Here is a 14,599-nt window from a genome sequence, read left to right as displayed (position 1 = left end):
TCTGCAATTGAAGACATTCTGCATTCATACTACGGACAAGCAGAGGAAACTGCACTACTGGTACAAAGACGTTCACATGTTACATTTAATAATATTTTAGAGAGCTCTGCTGTGCATATAGTTATGTCGTGAATTTACACATACAATACATTACGAGCGCGAGTTATTTTTGCATTTCGTTGACCCATTGTTCATTTTGTTATACATGTTGACGGTCACTACGAAAATAAAAAATGAATAAAGCAAAAAACAACAAAAACGATAAAAACAATGACCTTAGTTGGTACATCGGCGATTGTATATTACTATTATAATTGTTATAACATACTGCAAGGTATAATTATATTATTAGGTAAATTGACGATGAAATAACACGCTTTATCTTGCTAACATTTGTGGTAAGTAATAAAAAAGAGAAAATGCTTACAATAACACTGACAAGCAGTTATCTATAATTTAATTACTGTTAATGAAAAAGAAATACATTTAAAAACACCGCGTTGATTGAATGATGTTTGCATTATGTTAAAGGGACACGCTCTGCTTTTCGTAAAGTGCACTTCATTGCATAAAGACGGCTGAAAATCAATCTTATACAGCTACACCAAAACATTTAAATAGGGCTCGTAGGGAATATACACGCGATTAAACGTCATTTAAGAAATCACCTGCAGACACCATGCATGTTCCCATGCTAGGATCAGAGTAGTAGCCGAACCTGCACTGACAAACTTGGCCGTCGCCTTGTTTATAACACGCTGAATTTTGTACGTATGAGCAGTCGTCGTCAGTTCCACACGGGTCGTTAATGCCTGAATAAAATAATACAGGTTGTACATTTTTAAAATTGGGATATATTATCAATTGATTTTTATAACTAGGTCAATACGACTCTTAAACTAACCAAAAGCATACCCTAAAGCATCCCGAAAACAAAAAAAATAAGAAAATATGTACTTTGCCCATAAAACAATTAGCAAATGTTATTCTGAAAGGATTAATCCATTAAATATCAAAATACAAATAAGTGATACACTTCTAGTACGGTACATTTGATTACCCAAGCATCGCTTAAGTCAAATAAAAATTACAAATGATGCGAAAAAAGAAGCTTATTTAAAAAATGATTGACTTAACACTGGATTCCTAATGCATTTTTCAAAACGGATATAAACTATAAGTTATATTTTGCAAAATTGACTAAATAAATTTATTTCGATCTAAGTTCTTTGATTTTTTGTATATGTGTAAATTGGCTAATTTGTTTGTTTTCTGTCACAAAGTATATTTTAAAATGACGCTGACTGGCATTCAGACTAAACCTATTTATCGAAGAATTGATAACGAAGTAAAGGTATTCGATGCACGATAATGCGGAAACGTTATGATGTTTCAATTGGTGACGCCAATTTTTTTGAATTTAATTTTAGATGAATAAATAGTAAATATAATTTCGATTACAATTGCAAGTTGAAAAATATACATTTTCAATACCGATTTCAGTTAAAATAAGGTAAAAAAACATACTTGCTCTGTTATGACTTTTTCAGTCATTCTTTTCACATATTGTTAATCAGACAGCAATACTCTTTCAATTAAGACCACTTTTACATAGGGTTAGCATGTATTAACATTTAACATTATAACCAAAGGCTGAATGAAAACACAAGCTAATTGTGCGTGGGATACTTTATGGCATCGAGTGTGAAAGTATAATGTCGAGTAATACGTATTTGTTTTTTTACTACATTCATTTAAAAACGAAACAATTTAATTTAAAAGCATCTAATTTGACTGCCTTCCGTCCTTTACAAGCAAACACGTTGTTGAATTACCTCGAATTTGACAATATCCGTCTTTAGGAATGTACATGTTAAAACAAGCACACCGAGAAGGCTCCATATCGGTAGTTGTATTGGCGCAATATCCGCCATGAATGTACGAGCAGTCGTAGTCACTCGTACATTCGCTACCGACCACTGGTTTGTAAAAGAAAAGTAGAACACTCTTTCAAAAATAATGATTTTGTCATCTTTCCATTCTTATTATAAATCAGAAATTGAAAAATTACCTTTTGTTAAGAATATGTATTTCTTGATCGATTGATTGCTGCACATTTTACCCTTCATCTAATTATGCATTCATTCATTCCAATACATTTGTAAGAAACAAAACATTTGGAAAGGACTGTTGAGTATATTCCATTATTAAAACTCCCATAAGAGCAAAAGAAACCATTTCATTCACAATTATTGAAATTCTTAACAATAACTTCTTTGTCTGTGTCATTCGATTTCGTTCTGCAGAGAAAATCTCAATTCAGAATTTATATTCACCTTCCTGAATATACATGTGTCGGAATTACTTTGAAGGGTACTATTTGCCAATGCAAACAAATACAATCCTGGAGATCTTTCCAGAATCACAAAGCATATCAAAAAATGACAAATTGTCTTGGTTTTGCTTTAGGTTTCATTCTTAATTCTTATGGAAAACAAAAGTGAAGCCAAACCGTGATGGCGCGGCTTGAACAGAATTAAATATACATGAATGTGTTTTAAGGAATAATCTTTACATCTGAAATGTTTGTGAATACACAAGAAAATGAGAAGTCGCCCCTTACGTTTTTGAGAGCATCCATACACAGCAGGGTCAGGGTCAGGATATGTCCAGCTTGGGCATGCGCACATAAAATCAATGCATTCTGCATTCATCAAGCCGTAATTCATGCAATCAGCGTAGTATGAACAGGCTTAAAAATATAACATAAATTGTTGTTAAATACAAAATGTATCAAAATAGTTTATCACGAGCATAAGTTGCAACGCATTGAAGTCACGTGGTTTTCAAATCATTTTTGTACCAAAATGCAATAATTTTTATATAGACCTTATTATTAAACCAGTTGTCAGACAAATATTGGCAGATGGCTGTTTTGTATGGTTTCATTGTACATTGGCGGAGTCCAGTACTGTTGCCCTGGCTCATCAATTAATTTCAAAACGATTTATGTATGTACATATAGTTCATTCATTAGCTTTTTGTTTTGTGTTCATACCTTAATGCCTTCCAGTTTAGTTGGCTCAGATAAGACTAATATGTTTATTTTTCACTTATTTATACTTTTTGGACAAGGTTAAGAGGAGTAAAATAAGGCTAGGCGCCCGCAAACAGGTTTTAACCATCAGAAGAGCTCTTACTTTCACTGACCTTGCCAATGCAGACTACCAAACGTTTATCCATTACGCTTTTTTGATATGGTTTAATGTGTGTTGTTTTGTGTCTTTTGTTTAGTGTTTGTTTAACTTTGATAATAGATCTTGTTTGAATTTAAGGCTATATACAGGTTTTATCTCCGTAGTCGCCTTTGATGTATTATTTTCTTACCATTGTCATACTCCAATTATTAAATTATGTGCATAAGGTGTTTTATAAAATACGTCATCATTATGTCGTATCAACTTACGTTGTGGTCAATTATCTATTAAAAAAAAGTTGAATTGTCAAATCATTGGCGATTGTCGAGTGGCTAGGGTATCGGACTTTGAATCAGAAAGTCCTGGGTTCACCCCCACTCGGCGCTTTGTCGATAATATAACTGTTTATAACACAGTAACGATAAATTGTTCTTAATTACATGTACATAGCTAATTTTGAAAAAAAAAATGAACATACGTTCGCCGCTTAAAAGCTCTACGGAGCTTATGTAACATGTTCTTGGTCGTTAATGTTTATTGCGACGTCAAATGAATCGTACCTTTACCTTTATTTTTAGAAGTTGACAAATTCTAGCACAAGGTACTCACTGTCAATTATTTTTACAATAAATGCACATAAATTGTCTATATCTAATCATTAGAAACTATTTTATAGTGGACATTTTTTATTTCGGTGTTATTTTTATTTTTAGGAGTCAATCAGTGCTGTCCTCTTTTATCGGACACCATGGTATTTTAGAGCTTGCATTTAAGGATAATGGGTGGTTGTCATAGTCTTAATTTGCATAACAGTACAATCGAACCCCGTTGACTCAAACTCGCTTGGCTCGAATTCATCGTTGGCTCGAACTGGATGTAAAGGACCGATTTCTTTAAACTGACGGTGAAAAATCTCGCTAGGCTCAAATTTTACCAGGCTTGAGGTATTTTTGGTGGTCCCTGGGAGTTCGAGCCAACGGGATCCCGCTGTATGTAAAATGGTCAATGATATAAATTGTAGCGAGTAGTAAACGCTTATGGCTAATTCACATGTGTAATACACAGACCCCTCAGACTGGCTAACGTTGATCATAAACTATTCAGCATTGGACAGATATCCATAAAACATTTTAAGTCATTTCTCAAGTTAAGCCAATTTCCTAACCTTTTCATAGTAAATTTAATGAAAAGTTCTAGCTTTTTAACATAAAAGTATGTTTATTACATACAGTTTATGAAATAATATATAAATTAGTTAATTTATCATGTGGCCAGTGAGCAAAATGACTTAAGTAATTAAATGTGTTATAGATACCAGCCCTGGCAGCAACAAATGCATTCAAGCGTAATCAAATATGTCATATTATAATACATTATTAAATCACGAATATTGTTCAACACAGATTACACAATGTGTTTACTAAAACATATTTCAATGTCGTACCTATGCCTTCACATCCGGTGCCATTAACATTGACTGTGTCCATTGGGTAGCAAGCACACCGTTTCGTGACGTTGTCGCAGAAAGCTCCGCCCTCCACTAAATCACAGTCCGTTCCGCCAACCACACATACATCCCCAGGGTCTGAAACGATGCACAATGGCGTTGATGTGACACTGACCACTAAATGCAACTTATTATGTGAGAATAATATAATGTTGTTCCGGTTTACAGTCCCTTACGTGTAAATAAAACCGAACACACGAACACTGTTTACTCAGAAGAAATGTATGTTTTTTTCTTTTATGACAATTTTACAGACCTTAAGTCGAATGCCAATATATAATTTGCCTCTTTCATTTACCGGCGTTAACACTTTAACCCGTCTAACAAAACTACAAAGTCTGATCAACAGTTTTAGTTTGGCTTTTGCATCATAGTGAATTTGGTCTGAAAAACGCCATACTACCTTTCAATACTATAAAAAGTATATTGTTTTAATACTTAACGATTACTAGTGTCAATATATTGGTTTTGGAAATGTTTGGTTTAAACAGTATTATAACAAATTAACATTTACAACATACACATATGATATATAGAATTAAGGAGAAAGCCATTGGCTTATATGAAACCTCTTTTCTAGTTTCTCAGAAATGTTTAATGAACGTGCACATATACGTGTGGATAACATGATTTTATTCAACGTTATTAATGTATATATATATATATAGGTATAATTGTAAATGTTTAAAGCGTTCGGTTTATGACTAACACCGCCAGTTTGCGCAAAGGAAGTGGCTTTGAAAAAGAAACTTAAAGCGGCACAATTGATGTTGATGCAAAAAACTTGCGATATTTTGGCGCTACTTGAACTGGTAAAATGTTCGGCCACGTAGCTATTAATTAAAAAACATTTGTAAAGGTTATCATTTTTATATTTATCCAAATCAGGTTTTTCTTTTGATATAATCATAAAGGCCAAACGAGTTAAACATAATAATGCATTAAAAATATATATTTTTGCATCAACCTTTATTGCGCCTCTTTTAATGCAAATGTTATTTTTAGCTGTAAAGTTTGAGGATACGTTTTTTATACGCGTACAAGTAGTGTATCAAACACGATTTCGTATCTTTTGTCTGAAAATGTTACATTTCTGCAGAGCAGGGTCTTTCATCCATCGGTTAGGGTCAATGGAAGGATAGCAAGCGTGAGTAGGATCGTCAGGGTGTATAACATTCTCCGCATAACACCGTCCATCGATCATACAAAAATCCAGCAATTCCTGGCAAATGAAACAGACAGTTGAAACGAGAAAGCATTTATGCGATGCATAATATAAACAAGACTCTCGTTTTTAATGGTTTGACCAATGCCAACGTTGGATTTCGCGTAAGTTTACTTATAAGACAGTGAGTCCCCTTTAAACGTTTGCATTTCTCAATAGTCAAATGTATTTACCATAGATGTGCTCACAATTGTGCTGCATAGTTACTCACACAAAAAACACAAATTTAACAAAAATAGAATTAATTGTTTTATTTTCTTTCAACACTTCAATAAACATACATAGTATGTTTGAACATACCTTTGTATAATCTTTGCTGAGTGAAAATGGGCCGCCATATGTTGTGGGCCCTAAAGGCGTGCTGAGGTCTACATCATACACGCTCACAGCACACCATAACTACAAGGTTCAAATAAATAAATAAATTATAGTATTCATTGTATAAATGTGAACTTAATCGTCTCCCTCTTCGTGAGTTTTAGATTGTGTTTATTATTATTCATCTGCGTTACTTATGTTCTCGTGAAGATAACTTTTATTACTTGAACATTAGCGCAAGGCACATACTCCATTTTCCAATTTCGGTGGCGTTGAACAGATCACAATCATTCGTTGCAAAGTTGATTTTTAGCATAGTAAGATTCTTGTAATTAGATTTCCGTTAGCGGATGCAATCGTTTGCCAGCTTGCGCTTTTTGGCCAATGTTAAATTTTATTTACAATTCGGCAGCCATATCCCAGACACTAAGGCTAGCAAAGTGCATAGAATCAAATTATGTGAAAATGTTCCAACGGATTCAATAGTTATATGATATATGATGTTTAATATAACTATTATTAATCTACCATTAATGAGTCACTTACATTGTCAAAATCACAAATATCTCCGGAATTTTCAAAAAGTGTCGATGTTATATCAAGGCGATATATCCCAACGCTAGTTGTAACGTCGTAGTCGTGGAGGAGTGTGTCACCATTGTACCTGAATTAAGGAAAATAACGGTTATATTATAATCTCAACTGCGCAAAATAGATCTTCCGAATTACGTTCTCAAATAAAGAAATGAGTTGAAATCAACGAAAATACTATCAATAAACTTTCAATGAATTAAAAACACATGTTTTTGCGATGTGATTGGCAAGTAAATCCAAGAATTAAATAGCTGTGCGAAAACAAAATGCATAACAGCTGTAACATTTACCACTGGACATGATGCGCCTTCCCATCGACTGGTGTAAATGAGCAATTGATGGCGTCGTGGCCAGGGTTAACAGAAATATTCATCACGGACATAATTGGTGGTAACAAAGCGCCAGACCATTCTTCTCCCCCATGACTGGAGGAACAGGCAGTTTCAAGTGAACATTTTATCACACTGCTGTAGTGATTGTTGATATAATACTGGAAACCATTTATAAAGTTTGACTCAAAATTGTCAACAAGTTCATTTGATGTTGGACAATGGCACTGGTAGAAGTCATCCGTGAAACCAAAGATTTTATGATTGTCTGGGTTTAAAAGGCTTTCACTTTGATTGACCCTGGAAAAGATTATATATATTTCACAAGTCACAAATCCCGAGTGTGTACTTCTTCAATGCATTCTTATGGACTGAAGACACATAACTGAATCAATGATTAGTTCTGTTTTTCCTTAAAGCAGACGAGATACCGCGAAAACTTTTATTTTTTTATTATTACTAGCCTGAATTTGAAAAAGTGTAAGGTAACAAATAATAAAATACCCTAACATTGACTTCAACGTTTCTGTTTCAATCCAAAAGTGAATTTTAACAGTTTAAATGTTTATTGATTCTAATTCAATGTTTGATGAATGGGTAGAATCATTTTAGTTTATAGAGTCACTACTTCTGTGCAATGTCATTCAAAACGCACTATATACAGACATCAAAAAACAATGTTGAATTATTTCTAAGATAGTCCAAACTCAACAACGCCAATCAAAAATGTGTTTAAAGTGCAATTAATTTCTTTAAAACATAGAAAGGTGTAACAAAAGCTAACTGAAATAAAATGATTATATTTATACGTGTATTTATGATCTTAAATCCAACACACCTCCAACTTTCCATAAAACCATTACTGTCTAGTACATATGAACCGTCTCCTAATCTGTATTTCCCAGACTGAAAAGCTGCTATGCCCTCCATTTCCGTAAATGCCTCTAATGTTCCCCCATCGTAAATGACCACCTCCAACGAACCTGTGACGTAGTTGCGAGTAGTAGTCAATGATAGTCCGTTCCGCAAAACAATATACTTGTTCACGTATGATAAATATGTCCCCTGTAAAATATTGAAATTCATGCCAAATCGAGACAGAACAAAAATGTTCGAAAGAAAGGCAAATAATGTTGTTTTTCTTGAACTTATTTCTTAATAGAAAAAAAATTGCTATCCGACTGAACTGACAGTTCTGGTTACTTCTTAAAATGATTTTGTTTCAATGCATCTATAACGATAGAAAAATCATGCATTGACATACAAAGTATCCCAGGTAAAATATATCATGGGTAGCGTCTTCCTCTGGTCCGACGTATAAGAACCCCTCTCTGCTAATTGAGTCGCATATGTCTATTGTGTAGATTTCGTTCACGTTCCGGAAAGTTATGGCGCATACACACACCCTTGTGTTATCTTCTGGACAAGCCTCGGTCTTCATTTGGATCTATGATTGAACAAACATACTAAATAAAGAAACGTTCTATTGACGTTGAACGAACTAATGCGAACAACCTATGATGGCAAAACCCTAGCATATAAGATATATTTGTTTTAATTCTTATACCTCAACAGGGTAAAGAGTACTCCGTAGAATTCGGAATTCGCCGATAGCTTCCACTGGTAGACTTGTATTCACATGCCTAAGAATAAAAAGTGCACTTATGTATTCTAGACACATTATATAAGAAATAAAACATGTAATTCTAGGATATAATAGTATTGAAGCATTGATACATTAGGAACTGACTGGCTAATGGAACATTAAAGTATTTCGATGTATTTTGCTATTTGTTAAGAACTTAGATAATGAATCCGAATAAGCTTGGATAACGTAACTAGAACAATCGTGTTGTTGTTCACAACTTTTTAAAGGACTGTTATTTTGACATTACCCCTCGCTGTTCTTAACGATTTCGGGTTGACTGTTTATATCGTTCCATGTTATTGACACTGATCGTAAGTTAGCCTCGTCTTCTATTTCAACATAAACCTATATAAAAATTAAATCAGCACATTTACTTTAACTATCACACAAAGGATCTGTCGCATTATAGACACTTAGAGATTTTAAACATCATAGATTCTCATGTTTGCATTGAGTGTATGAATAAACTTTTAAACTTTGAAACTCATCATTGCGATACAAACGTTAACAATGCAGTTTTATCTCAATTTAGTACTTATGGCACACGTTTATATTCTATTTAAAAACGTTTCCTATTGAAAATAGATATATCACAAGCTATGATAGCATAAATCAAAACCCTTGGGAAAGTCGTGATCATAAAGAAATGCATGAACATTGTTAAATAATATTAGTTTTTATAAAAAAAACACCTAAAATTTCACCTTTAAGTCTGGTATTCTGATTCCGTCCCATATAAAGTGGCCGCTGGATAAGTTTCCAAAAGAAGCTTTAAACAAATTTGTTCTTTCGTGCTCTTCCTGGGATAAAAGTACTTTCAATCCGTAGGTCCTGATAATGATTGCATAAGAGTCGTAATCTTGCTGCCGGTGTGGACTGTCAAGCATGTAGTCTTCAAACTGCCCATACATTTGAATCTTGTACTGTGTAAATCCGGTCACGTTCAGACCACAAAGATAATGATCATCTGGCGATGGTTGGAAAGGGCAGATACCATCTTCTGCTAGGGGCACCCATATTTGACAATACTCGTTGAAATTTTCATGCACGGGTGTTCTGCAGCCAATAGGTGTTGTTGTCTGCAGTGTTACTGCAAACGCCCCTTCGGACGAGGCATTAACAACCCACTGAAAGTTAAAATAATCATTTCATTAAAATACTTCATTAGTTGTATTATATTTTGTTTATAATGGCATGTTATCAATCAGATGATTTTATATAACCTTTTTGAAATAGCAAATAACTGTGCAAATTTGAAATAAAAGCCAATACAAATATATATTTTCTTGATCATTTAATTAACTTACTCTTAAATGCTTATCAAGAGTATAGAATTACTCTAAATATATATTTCGGCACAATAACGATGAACGAAAACATATATACCGAGTAGAATCCTACAATGTGGCAGAACTGAATGTCGGAGTGGAGCGCTTTCCAACCAAAGTTTCTGACCATTCAACAGAACACTGCACCTAAAAACATAAACGTATAGTATCTGTAACCACAGTAATATAGCACCTCATTTGCATATATTCCTTAATATCTAAAGGTACTTCAAAGGGTAAATATTTGTTGACGGCCACCCACTTACTGCTAGCCAAATATACCAGGAAGCGAAAAGTACGTTCCGAACGAAATGGCATACAAACTTAATGTTGTTTTTTAGTCCGTTAATAATCAAATCCGTTAAAACTCAATTATATAATGCTCAGCCTTAAATCATTCAATTTTCAATCACGTTACTATTTCTTTTCGAGAATTTGGGCCTTTTATGCCGCATTTTCACATAAATGTTAATAATTTGAACTTTGATTGTTTGTTCAGACTATGTAACTTGTTATTCTCGATGTTTGACTCTGTAAAGCGTGAACGAGTTCCTTTATAACGCAAATTATAATAATGTTATGTACCTAGTTAAAATAAAAATGCGTAATTTTATAAAGAAGGTAATGACAAATTCAAAAGATCAGAAGCCTTGCTTAATTTGTAAACGTTGTTTTTTGTTTAAAAATATGTCGGTATAATGCATACAAACAAGCGGTTCTTAAGTATATACAGAAGGAAAGAAAAAAATCCGATTTATCGAATGAATTATTTGGTTTTATTCCAAGTCTGCGATAGTATGCCGTCGAGTTCGTTTAAGAATATATTTTACAAGTTCAGTACTTGCGTTATAAGACTGGCGTTCATGCGATATGAAGAAATAACAAAAGGTAGTTTTGATTAACTTTAACTTCATTCTCTTAGGGGTAATAAGTTATTATATACCTTCTCTGATCACCTGATCTTAGGGACAAATAGTTATGAGATACTTCCTTTGGTAGCGTTACCTTGACCTATGGCTAAAAGATCATGATATATCTGTAATCACCTTACATTGACTTGGGAGTAAAATGTTTTGAATGCTTCCTCTAATCATCTTACCGTTTGTGTTCAGGATATTCAATTTACACAACGCAATGAGATAGAAAAACTAGCAGCAAATAAGTGATGGATTTGACATTTGGCAAGCACACCATAGACATGGGATTCGTCATTAATCAGTATTCCAACGTTGTGTCCACATGAGATCGACATTTATCATTGATTATACATCATATACACATGGAATTGGACAGTAATCAGTAATCAATCCTCATATCCACATGGAATCGGACATGAATCGGTTAGCATACCTCGTATCAACATGGGATACGTCCATCATCAGTAACCCAACGTTATATCTACACGGAATCGACATTTACTAGTTATTACACGTTGTATCCATATGGAATAGAGCACATGTCGTATATTTTACCTTGTAATCACAACGAATAATGGGACATCTTTCTACAAGCATACCTAGTATCCATATGGAATTGGATATTTATCAGTAATCATACCTCGTATCGACATCAGATTGGACATCAATCAGTAACATTACATTGAATCCACATTAGATCGACCTATATCAGGTATTACACGTTGTATCCTTGTGGAATATAATATCATACCTTGTTATCACATAGGCCATAAGTCAGAAATCATACCTAGTATCCACATGGAATCGGGCATTTATCGATAATAATACCTCATACTCACATGGAATCGGACATTTATCGGTAATAATACCTCATACTCACATGGAATCGGACATTTATCGGTAATAATACCTCATTCTCACATGGAATCGGACATTTATCGGAAAAAATACCTCATACTCACATGGAATCGGACATTTATCGGTAATAATACCTCATACTCACATGGAATTGAACATTTATCGGAAATAATACCTCATACCCACATGGATTGGACATTTATCGGTAAAAATACTTCTTAAAAACATCGGAGTGGACATTAATCAGTAACCACACAATGTATCCACATGGTACTGTATTGGACATTACTCAGTAATCTTACCTGCATCAACATTTTTGTGATATCGACATCGAATGGAACACATATATTTCTTATCATACCTTGTAATGTCATGAAATTGAACATTAATTAGTAATCATACCTTGTATCCGGAAGGGGACTCGCCAGTTGTATTTACAATCGCCTCTTCAGTAATATTTGCTTGGCTTAGTTGAGACCTCAGAAATGGTCCTTGGAGTTTAACGAACCTACCGTTAACGTACCTGAATGGAAAACAATGGGCCGATTGTTCAAAACAACGTTGAAATTAACAATATGGTTAACGAGATGATTGTTAGCTTTAAAACATGAATTATTTGATGACCAGCTCGTATATTTAATTAAACAGGTACTGCTTAAATAGATGTCTATAATCTTGTTACAAATACTGCAGACCCAAAGTGAATACATTATAATTCCAGAGGATTTGAAAGTTAACAACGATTATGTTCACAATGTTGTTAACTTTAACAAAGTTCCATACAATCGGCTTCAAGAATATATTACGAATGGTATTGAAAATGTAATCCATCATCTTAATTACAATTTATATCCACATTCTCCAATTTCTCGAAAATTCCCTTTTGACAGGATTAAAAGCTCACTTTCATATTGTTTGGTAAAAATTCTCTAATGTTCTTACTTGAAAGAATTTTATGACTTAGAATTCATATGATCATCGATAAATATTTATTTTTATATGTTCTTTGACTTGAGAGAAATGAGAGACTTCGTTCTGCTTAAATTGTTGAAAGATTTGGACCATAACAACAGTATAACCTTCATAAAAGATAAGGTCACACTGCAAGAATGGTAAAATTTGTTAATATAGTCCAAGATACTTTAATATAAAAACTGTACATAAGCTTTAACCTACTATGTAAAAGAACGTACCAGATAATTGTGTAGAATAAACCGTCATTCAGATTTGAATTCAAATAACAACCAGGACATTCCGACTGGTCGTTGCTGTCCTTTTTCCATGACACTTTGCATTTAAACGTAAGATACGGCTCATAGAAGTCATATCCAAGCTCAGCGTCAAACACCGTTCTAAAAGAAAGATCCTGTTTAACACCAACGCTCAGCTCCGATGAGTTGCCCTCCGCGTGTGAATGCCGAAAGGTATCTGAAAGAAAGTTTTACAAACACTTATCAACAAGCCGCGACAAAAAACCATACGATCAAGACGCTCAGTTCAATAGTGTGTGAATGTCACAAATTAAACAAAACTGTTCAGTGGCAAAATCAAATACTATCTAGACATTAGCTTTGAAATATAAATTATAAATTTTCTAACATATTCTTAAAACCATGGGTCATGATTACGATTATGTTCATTCAGGTAGCTAATATACTTCTGTCATTGGCAGGCTGTTTACTTTCATGGGTCAGTATTATGAACAGTCTCAAGTCTGGGTTCAGAATCAAGTGGCAAAACTGCAAATCCTTGTTTGGGTTTAACTTTCTATTTAATTATGAATTTATCGTAAAGTTTGCAGATTTTTTTACTTCTTAAAATTGTGATGTCTTAGTCTTGACTTGGACCTAAGCCTTTCTAAATATCACGGAGCAAGAACAGCATTTGCGCTAGCATAGTAAAACATCGAACTTGTAATTTGTATGTAGATTATCTTTGTGATAAATTTAGGATATTTCATTTTTCAATATCTATTTGTTGTTATTTCTATTTGAAAATTTTCAATAATTAGCTATCATTTGTGCAATACGAGTGGAATAAAGTTGATGATTTGCAATTTGATATAAGTGCTTGTCTAAGTCTGAGTCTAAACTTGCACTTCAGGTTATTTGTAGCCATGTGCCCCGAACAGCATTTGTGCTAGTACGCTTATATAATTATAGTGAACCAATTTAAAAAGGATGTTAATTGTACGTAGATCATAATTGTGACAAATTTAGGAACTTTCATTGATAGATATTAAAATTTAGTTGATTTTAAACACACACAACAATGGTTTACACACAACAGCGGTATATAAAGTAATACACATGTACCGATACAATATGCCGAAAATGCAATCGGTGTCGATGGTAGGAAGGCGTGATAATCATTATCACATTTCCGCAGTCGTATTTCTTCTGCAGAGACCTGCCCATAATCTCCCAAACCTCCGACTGTTACGGCTTTTGCTATCTCCTGTCCAGCATTTAAATCCTCTAGTTCTGTGGCTGATATCGAATCTATGCAATAAGAAAGCAAGATATAAGATGCATTTAAAAAGATAAATAAAAAGTCGTTCGCTTGTAAGTTAATAATTGAAAGAAAATAAAAGCTTAAACCAGGAATAAAGCAAAGAAATAATTTTGTATTAACAGCATGTATGTAGTCATTGGCTTTGAAATGAATTTTCTTAAAAA

The 14,599-nt window shown here is 33.7% G+C and overlaps 1 protein-coding gene across 1 annotated transcript in view; it reads right to left on the bottom strand.

Moving 5' to 3' along the window:
• Positions 1-9,809: 9,809 nt before the first annotated feature.
• Positions 9,810-14,599, bottom strand: part of LOC128219545 (uncharacterized) — a 28,834-nt gene continuing 24,044 nt past the window's right edge. The window contains exons 16-20 of the mRNA XM_052927365.1: positions 14,237-14,422; positions 13,115-13,349; positions 12,324-12,444; positions 10,205-10,293; positions 9,810-9,945 (exon numbers count right to left, since the gene is read on the bottom strand). Of these exons, the coding sequence (XP_052783325.1) occupies positions 10,216-10,293; positions 12,324-12,444; positions 13,115-13,349; positions 14,237-14,422 (620 nt within the window). The 3' untranslated portion in view covers positions 9,810-9,945; positions 10,205-10,215. The remainder of the gene's footprint in view (positions 9,946-10,204; positions 10,294-12,323; positions 12,445-13,114; positions 13,350-14,236; positions 14,423-14,599) is intronic.

The sequence above is a fragment of the Mya arenaria genome, chromosome 15 (assembly GCF_026914265.1).
Source record: "Mya arenaria isolate MELC-2E11 chromosome 15, ASM2691426v1".
Lineage (NCBI taxonomy): Eukaryota > Metazoa > Mollusca > Bivalvia > Myida > Myidae > Mya > Mya arenaria.
This window is presented reverse-complemented; position numbering and strand designations above follow the sequence as displayed.